General features: G+C 39.8%; 1 protein-coding gene across 2 annotated transcripts in view; it reads left to right on the top strand.

The window, feature by feature from the left end:
- The window catches only part of nova1 (NOVA alternative splicing regulator 1), a 33,627-nt gene that overhangs the window by 9,214 nt on the left and 14,282 nt on the right, over window positions 1-10,131 (top strand). For both annotated transcript variants that reach the window (XM_061056015.1, XM_061056016.1), the window contains exon 2: window positions 727-870. In XM_061056015.1, coding sequence (XP_060911998.1) covers window positions 727-870 — 144 coding nt within the window. The remainder of the gene's footprint in view (window positions 1-726; window positions 871-10,131) is intronic.

Genomic DNA, 10,131 nt, shown 5'->3' with positions numbered 1-10,131 from the left:
GCATTGTAGAAAAGGGGACATTTCCAACTCAATGAGGAAACATGTTCAGCTGCAAATTGTTCAAACTGATGTGCTGTCAATCACTTCTTGTTACAAGCCTCTGTAAGCCACAGAAGCCCCTTCCAAAATGGAGGAGATTTAGACTGCCTTGGCAGTGTGGTATCAAACAAATCTGCAGGATTGGTTCCCATATGTTCCCCTCACGGCTGTTCATTAAGAGGGATCAATCTGAAGGAGTGATCATGAACTGCATGTGTTTGCATAAAGTCCTGTGTGTTACTTTTCTTTCCCTGGAAATAAAGGCAGTATCTTCTTCCAACATGACGGCTGGACCAGTCTTGGTATTCAGTCAGGGGTTTGCTAAAACTCCTTGAAAACAGTTAAAATTAGACCTCTGGAAACTGGAAAGGAGGTCATCATTTACTCTGCGAGAAATCTGGGACAGGACACAGAACATGTCACCAATCTCTGATAAAATGTGAATGCACTTGGAATTAGAAAGAAAGCAACAAAAAGACAAAAACCAAAGGAAACGGGCGGATTCACCACACGACCTTATGTAACTATCTTTCCCCATATATGTCACAGTAACGCATGTATCCCCATTGTGAATTTTTTGCTTGCTCAGGCTATAGGGGGGTGGGGCTCAAGACTGGTGTATATGATTATGTGCAGAGCTACTTTACGAGATGTGACCCTTTCCCACTTTGTGTGTCTCTTCCCCAGAGGAGGGCGAGTACTTCTTGAAGGTGCTGATCCCCAGCTATGCAGCCGGCTCTATAATTGGCAAGGGCGGCCAGACCATCGTACAACTGCAGAAAGAGACGGGTGCCACCATTAAGCTGTCCAAATCCAAAGACTTCTACCCAGGTAAGAATGGACACTTGGTAATTAAAATCGATGCCCATAAAGGCTTATATATATATATCTATATATACTGTACATCTATGAGAGGAGTCATATGACTCATAGCCCAGACTGAAGATGGATTCTTGGGTGAAGAGTGCAACTGATACGTTGTCTTCATTTAGCTTTCCTATGAGTTATTGCATCATAAACACTCTGATCTTGATTATCCTTTTGTCCTTGGGTGACTAACATGTATGTGGATGTTACAGACGTAGCATTCAAGGCTGCAGGAAATATCAGCTTCATTTAAGAAGGGATGTGTACTCGAGTATTGAATTCATTTGTACGTCAGCAGTTGTTGAATGAATAGAGCATTGATATGAATTCATCGAGTCATCAAATGTCTTATTTTTTTGGTCATACACGTGAAATAGAAGATATATATGTACCAATATACCACATTTTTTCTTCCCAGTATGGATTTTGAGTCCTAGATTCAAGCATTTGCTGATACAGAGTCCTCCACTGACACCAGTGCGCCCAAGAGTTAGACCTAATGTTGGTGGAGAACACACTTGTGCTAGAAGCGTACTGCTATTGTCTGTGATCTTCCCATCATGATTAACCAGACAACAGGTCATTTCTGGGGCTTAAGAATAATGCTATCTGTGCGTTGCATTGACTGACAAACTCCTCCCTACCAGGAACCTTATTTAAGGCTATATTCAAGACCAATACTGGTATTGGTATCAGAACTACTATATACTGTAAGAGTGATAACTGGAAGTATTTCACAGTGTAAGTGAAATGAGATATGCAGTTAAAGCTATGTAGCATTAAACAGTGCGTATGAAAGAACTACTACCAGCATGTTATACCATTTTTGCGTACGAGCCCAAGGAGGAGAAAAACAGACCTTAGGCTATTTTTCTTCATCTTATTTTATAGCTTGGTTAGCACTTAGCACACCCTCTTTACGCTTATAGACCAAAGAAGATTAGCCGCCATGAAACTAAAACAGTGACGCAAGATATGCTGATGTTAAGATTTTAGGAACTAGGTGGTTTGGGGCTGGCCGATGGCGTTTGTTGGGCCAGGAAACAGGCTACAATCGTGGTAATAAAAAACTACAAGTGTGGAAAGACGTGTGAGGAAATAGAGGGCTGACATGTGAAGTCCAGATAAGGTAGCTAACTGTCATGACAAGAGCTTCATACCATGTCTGTCCTTTTCTTTTGCATGGATCTGCCATTCCCCCCCCCCCCCCCCCCCCCGCTCCCAAATGCGAGCAAAAAAATTCAGTGCCGCAGAGGAAACATTGCGTAGTACCTAAAGGGTACGTTTAATTGTGCTGGAGAGTCCCTCTAAAAAAAAAAAGGCAACAGGAGGAGGATGCTTATCACATGGAGGTGAAAGTCGAACTATCCTCTCCTCCAAACGCAAAAGCCGGAGTCGTAGAGGAGTCTCTGTGTTTGTCCTTCATGCCTCAGAGGAGGCTTCAACCTGCTGAAAAATAACAGGTGCTGAGCGTCTCGCTGCTTATTAGCTCCAGATGTTCTCTGTGACAACTGAAGCAAAAATCCCTGCGTAGTAGTAGTATTCCTTTTTACTGTACATAGAATAACGTCTTTAGATAGAAAACAGGTAGTAGTTCACATCCTAGCCTCTGGAATATGGATAGCACAGAATATGTATATGAGAAATATTATAGGTGGGTTCACAGTCAGGACTCTGGCTGCCTTAAACAACTCAAAGAAATAACTCTGATGCTTTACTCAAATTACTTTACAGTATGTGCTGAACCAAATGTCACAAAATTAGATGATTAAGTTGTCACATTATGTTGTGATTAATGCACAGCAGCAGAAGAAGAAAACTGATCCTGGATGTATATATTCTCATTCTTAGTTTTGATATGTTTAGTGCTTTTTACTTTTACTTTGTATTTAATATTATATTGTGTTTATTTGCTAATATTGTGTTTGGATAACCTGCTGCTATAACGCCACAATTTCCCAGTTTGGGATGAATGAAGTAATTCTATTCTATTCTAAGTAATACAAATATTGCTAAAAAATACAAGTCATGCAAAAAATCATGCCATAAGGATAATTACAGCATTCCTCAAAGTGGCAGTAAGCAACATGAACATTCAAGAGGAATGCGGCTGACCGTTGTCACAGCAACCTGTCTGCAACCCAAACATTCTCCTCACACAGTCGCTGTGATTGGCTAGTTACACAAGCTAACCCTGATTGGTTGTTTCATTCAGACCTGATGAGAAAAAAAAAAGGAAATACAAAAGAGGGCTCAGAGACACAGATCAGACAGTTTCAAGCAGTGGTTCCCAAACTTTTTTGGCTCGTGACCCCACTTTGAATTCACAAAACGCTGGCCATCCCAGACTTCCAAAAAACATACAGCTGTTTGCTCGAATTAATTTATTTTCATCATGTTATAGTTTTTCTACTGTGTTGCTAGTAAACATTAATTTTAGAGCACATTTAGGCTTTTCTGTTTTCTGTGTGTTTTATTGTGGACAGAGGAAGAAAGGCTGGGGTGACATTTCTGCTCAATGGATGACAGACAGGCAGAGACTCTGCAGGTTTCTTGTTTTGGCTTTGGCCCACAGTAGCATGTGTTCAATATATTCTAATATATACGATATCATTTTTATTGATTTATAAATAAAAAATTCAGGCGACCCCGTTTGAATTCCATGTGACCACGAGGTTGGGAAAGCCTGGTTTAAAGGAACATTTCAATATATTTTTGTCAGTGGCATGCAATGATCCAAAAGTGAAAACATTGTACACACTGCAGCTTTAAGCGACCACCAATATTAACACTCAAAAACAGAGAAACATTGTCCCCCGGATTTATTTCTCCATCATATCGCTGTGGCCTCTGATTAAGGCTGATTGATATGGACTGAAAATTAAATCTAAGATCTTTTTTAAACGACTCTAAGTCCCCTGATTTTTATTTGATGGAGCTAATGTAACTTGCTTTTCACCACTTGTGTTGTGAAACTGGCAGTACCACACATTGTTCTCCCACTCGGCTGCATGCATGACTCTGATTTAGGTACTGGAATAAATAAGTCGTGCAGTGTTTTTAAGTTGCCACAGACTTATGATCATGTAAACAGTGCACAGTGGTTTATGAGAGGTCGGGTGCTGACAAACTGAACCTCCTCTGATAACTCAGGAGCCTTTTCTGGGGACAAACTCTTCACTTAAGTGAGCCCTACTGCATGCCGCCATTTTGCCATACGTACACGTGTAAAGAAGAACTCTCACATTGTCTATACTAGAGTTCATCATCATTATTACCCTAGTAAAAATAAAATAACTGTATTTCCAGTTTTGAATTCCCTCCCTTACCATAAATTTGAATTAATTGATGAAATTGAGATCTTCCCCAGCTCTTTCTTGACTTCTGCAATTTCAGCTGAAAAAGAGTCTTTGGATCTATTTAAGGCACAGCAGCAGAGTTCACCAGCGTCTTATGCACAGCATGGTTTGAATTTGACCTGTTCTGCTGGGAGTTACTTGTGATATATTGCACTGACTGAACCGTGGCAGAGAATTACAGAGCACTGGGGGGAGAGGAAAAAGAGGGATGTGCTTGCAAATATTTTTCCTGTGCTTTTTTTTCTTCCACCATGTTTCTGTTAGGCCCGATGACATCACGTGTGTGAGATGTCTTCAAATCCTCCACACACAACTGGGTTTTTTTGGAGCAATGAAATACAGCCACTTTAGGAATAAATGGGAGGAGTGATATGTGTTCTTATTTCTCTTTGTGAGTTGTGGATGTGTTCATAGGCCAGCACCTGCTCTGCCCATCCCCCCCCCCCACTCATTATCGTGATGAGTGAGAAGAGGAGTTCAGGGAGAGGGTGCTGGCAGGGATTTGATTGGGCGGTTGTTCTGGCCCACACAAGTAAAATAAAACGGCTGCGCCTGCCACTGTACACTGCACAATAGCTAAGGAGTCAGAGGAGACTTCACTTGAGCTGTGTTCAGTTCAGGGAACTTTGTGAAGAGGGGCATGTTTCTGGTAATGGAGGATTCAAGCCTTTTTAAACCTTATTCCTACTTTTACTTATTTTGGGTCTAAATTACTTATTTATTCAGAAACTTTTGGAATTGCTGCAGGAGATTTCTTCAGCTTGCAAGACCAAGTAATAATACAAGACAAAGCAGTAATAGCTTCAATCTAATCCTGTGGGCCAAATGCAACCTATAGTATGTGCTTCTTTTTGCAGCTGACAGGCTCAGACTATTATTGAAACTGCCTGACAACATTACAGATATGATCCCTGAAGTTAAATAATAAGATGACTTTTTTCACCAGACTCCATTAACAAAACAGTGATTTTACCTTGCAGAACATTGAGGTGGTCAGCTACCTTTGCCTCTGTTGTTTAATTTGTTATGTGTCATTATTGTAATTTGGTGGTGAAGAGTTACTTTGGATCCAGCACTGTATTTATTTTAACACACTGATGGAGGCATTAGGAGACAATTAACTCCCATGTTCTGCGTGGGTAAAAATACTGTTTTTTGCCAATGGGGTCTGGTTGCACTGAAAACTCTGAAATACAGGATGTTCCTGGTTTAATACAATGTCCTTACTGCTATGAAAAAAACATCAATAAAAGTGGGGATCCTTTCTGTGGTGTTGCCATATTCCTAGAATAACAATCTCAGCCTTTTAATTAAAAAAAGCACTTTCAGTGGACGTACTTTGATAAAGCGCATTTCCCCCGCAGCATTAAATTACAGCCATCACTTCCTGTTTCCAGAAACTGGCTGAAGCAATGTACTTGAGATTTTTTTTTTTTTACATTTCATTAACTTACAACCCAAATTGTAAAACAATTGGGTCCACATTTAAATATACAGAAAATGCTCTTTAATAGGAAATCTTATCCTGAATTTTATAGGCCAGATATTTGACAAAATAGACTTATCAGCTAGACTATAGATAGCTTTAGCATTAGCATTTTTCAATCAGCAGTTTAGGCTAATATAGCATGTTAATCCATTACACACAGTCCCTGCCCTCCTCTCCCTCTCCTGCAGCAGCCGCAAACCGCAGCACAATCGCACACTAGAGAATCCGAGGGACAGCAAGCGATGCAGCCATTTCGTTCTGAAAGAAATCCTCCCTCCGATGTCTCAGTCTGAGACTCCCCTCCTCACGTCTCACATCCGTCAGTGTAAGACATGAGGCCGTGGATTCAAAAGGTCTCGATGAGGACTGCACAACTGGGCTGTGCTGTGGCGGCCTGAGATGGATGAGCGGAGATAGTGAAGGGTGTGGATGATGCATGATTGTATGTGAGCGTGGGGACAAGGGGGGGGCAGGCCCAGAAATAGCCCGTTTCAATCTCTCTCTGTGGACATGACCCCTCTCCCAGCTGTACTCAAGCTGCTCAGACGCACGCCAACTTTCTTGTTCTCTCTGATTCAGTTCCTGGTAGTTGGGAGAGTTCAGTCCAGAGACAATGACATCATACCTCTCATAAAATCTTGTTTGCATGCTCTCCTCTTAACACATCAACGCTGTTAGTTTTTGTTTCTATTATTCGGTTTGAACTCATCTGAACTGTTGCAAGACTGCATTACCCGAGCCCCCATAAACGCAGCATGCTTTTGCATTCACCCACACACGCACGCTCTCCTCCTCACACCTACTTACACACATCCGCATATTTAAGCAGCTGCAGAGAGAGAGAGCCGTGGGAGTTCATGATTTGAACACAAACTTAGAAACTAAACTTCAAACCCTTTTCGTTCAGCTGGCCCCCGGCCAACTTCATGTATTGAGTTTCTCTGTGCAGCACGAACACATAGAGCTGTTGTGATGTCATAGGAACAATGGGTGTATGTTTTCTATTATCTGATCATTAAAGTATCAATCACACCATCTGAGCTCATGGTGGAAAACAACGCTGTTCCATAAATTACAAGGTGAGGTATTTCCTGCAAAAAGGAGCAGCCCGAGCTGCGACATGAAAGACACTCTGTTGTTTTCCAGCCTGATCCGAACATGTAAAACATCTATTAAGCTTCAAATATGACAAAATAACTTATGACCAGGACTTAATCATGGGCAGGGTTTAAACTAATGGAGAGGGCAGCTTTTTCTTTCAAGAGATTTATGTGTGTGTGTGTGTGTGTGTGTGTGTGTGTGTGTGTGTGTGTGTGTGTGTGTGTGTGTGTGTGTGTGTGTGTGTGTGTGTGTGTTCTAGTGTTCCTTTTTGAACAGTTGTTGTTACACTAATCCTGCTCTACACAGCAAAATATACTTAAGTGTCTAGAAAAGAGATTACCAACTCATAACAATATAGAAATCTCAATTCAAGACAATCAACATGTTAAATTTGCTCGCTGCATTAGCAGATGTTCTCACCTTTTACAGACTTTATTTTTGCTTTTTATATCTTAAAATAAGATGTTAAACTGCACTTGTCGGTTAAATGAGGCAGATAATAACTCCAATGAGAAATGAGAAATTAGACAAATACACTTGCTAAGATTCGAGTCGTTGCAGGTTGTAGTATTTTGAAGGATGGTAATATGGTACTATAATGGATTTATGCATTTATAATGGATTTTATGGATTTATAATGGATTTGTTTTTTGCTATTGCAATTTTTTTTGTAATCGGAGGTTAATTGATGGTACGTCTTTGCACATGGATGTCATCCTAATGCAGAGTAGCACTCTATTGAAGGCATATGCAAACAGCTGTTGATGTTATCAGGATGATCTGAGTTTGGTTCCTGATACTTCAAAGTATTCAGTAAACACCATCATGACAAACTGGAGGGTATTTATGGGCATTCATTAGAACTGGAGGGCCTAATGAAAATACACAGACGACTTACATTGTGGGGAATACATGATCTCAGGTATGGAGAGCTTGATTTCAGTGGTTCCTTTTTTCAAACTCCCAAACTGGGACCCTTAAGAATACAAAATAGTTAATGCACTCATACATATTTTCTCATTGTAACTTTCAACACAGTGGACATTTTGGTTTCTTTTCAAAGGGTGCTTTATAAATGAAGAGCATCTCTGACAGCTAACCGTTAGCATTTCATCCAAAAGAGCTAGTAGTGTGTTAGCCATTGGCTAGCAGCAACAGCCTTGACAACGTGTGGATAGATGGACACACATGGACCAATAAGAAGCATTGGTTTATTGTTTACGTTGTGTTGAGCTAGGTAACGTTAATGGGAGAAAACATGATGTAAACACTAGAAACTAGCATCACTTTGTAAATATTGTAATTATGGTAAAAACTGGGACAAATGTTGTCTTATGTGTTTAAAACTGGGACATAACTGGGGCATGTATTTAGCTGTGATACCCAGCCTGAAACTGGGACAACCCTGAAAGGGGGTCGCCCGCTTACCGTAGCTTGACCGCAAACTAGGGACAAAAAAAATCAAAAATCTGCATGTCTGCTTCTAAATTTTGACCATCCTTTATTAAATCTGTCTCTTATACGTCACCAAACATTAAAGAAGTAGAACACTGGATTCTGAAATACTTATTTGAACACATAAATGAACATCTCCTGTAGATTAGCGCCTAGCATGCCGGCTAACAAGTCTCCTTCAGCAATACAATAGCAATTTTCACTGACAGACCTTGTGAAATCAGAGCCTGCGGAAGTTAAAGATTCAAGTCCATCAGAGGCAGCTATGAGGATTTAATAGGTTCAAGTAAAGATGTGTTTTGATATCAGACATTTTCTTTGCAGGCCTTTTAGCAGATGTCAGTTGAGTTTTGTTGGTAGGCTACATACTAAATCACATTTCTGTTAACATGAAATATAACGTTCAGTCACCACTTTAAAAAACTTTGACTCTGGTACTTTAAAGTCAAGGTCACATTTATAAAGTTCATCATTTGAATGGTTTCTTTAATTGTCTATATGAGTAGCCGTTTCTTTTGAAAGTAAAGCTCCTTCATTCATGCTGTACATGACGTCATGCTGCATGGTGTCTGTCAATCAACACTGAAATCCAAAATAAATCCATTACAGTCTGTCGACATTTGTCACAGAGAACATTTGTTTTCAGGATCACATTCAGCTGTTTCTTCTTTTCATAGTAACTGTCAAACCTCTTCTCCGTTTGACTTATTATTTAATGTGTCTTTCTGATTCACATGTGCCTGATTTAATCATCTGTTTTTGTTGTTTAAGTTGTGATCGTGCAGAGGTCTAGAAAGTTAATTTTCTCAGAGTTAGAAAATGTCATGAAAAGATTAAAACTATAATTATGAAATAATCTTATATAAATGTCAGTGTTTTATTTAATGATATTTCTTATACAGCTCCAAAGTTGAACTGTGCTCTCTATGTAAAAAAGTACAACATTAAATATCAACAATAAAACACAAAATTAACAAAGACTAATTTGTACAATAGGGCAGTTAAAACTCAATTTAAAATCCCATCACTGTGCTGTTGCTCTGTGACATGACCCTTCATTACAACAAACACACACACAGGAATTTATTTAAAATCTTTTATTTAACCTTAATGTCACATTTAATGTTTTCCTGCTGTAAATCAAACCAGAGCCCTTTCAGACTGGTATCTCCTGTGATTTATAAATTGACCTCACCTGTCTGTTTTATTTTCCTTGTTCTTGAATTTACCGACATAATCCCCGGATGAGATGTCAAGGCTGCGACTAACATCTGCTTCCTTATGTTACTTTTAATAGTCTACTGCATAATCATTTTTTGACTGTGTTAAACAATCAAAAAACATTCCTTATCGCATGCTGCCATGCATGTCATCCATCTCATTGTCTTTAAATGACATGGCGAGCCCTGTGTAATAAAGATGTTGTCCTTGAAGCAGGCGGCCGGGGTTCGAGTCCGACCTGTGGCTTGTTTCCTGCATGTCATCATTCCCCACTCTCTCTCTCTCTCCCTGGTTTCTGACTCTATCCTCTGTTTTATCAAATAAAGGCATAAAAGCCCAAAAATAAATCAAAGAAAAAGAAAGATTCCACTCCTCTGATGGATTTGACCTCTCTCGCGCTGTGCTTTGTATTAATGTGATAAGCCTCCTGAATCTGCAACTAAAATTTCCCCTAAAATTTTGACACATTATTTCCACTGCAGCCTTCTTACTTCTCATTTAGAAAAGAGGCAGAACAACTTCAACACGAGCAAAAAATATTGTTAAAAAGACTCCAAGTTTACAGAAATGCAGATTTGCACTGCACTAGAGACGACCTCT

This window comes from Labrus mixtus, chromosome 14, assembly GCF_963584025.1.
Source record: "Labrus mixtus chromosome 14, fLabMix1.1, whole genome shotgun sequence".
NCBI classification, from domain to species: Eukaryota; Metazoa; Chordata; class Actinopteri; order Labriformes; family Labridae; genus Labrus; species Labrus mixtus.
Note: the sequence above shows the minus strand (reverse complement) of the source record. Positions and strands in the feature narration are given on the sequence as shown.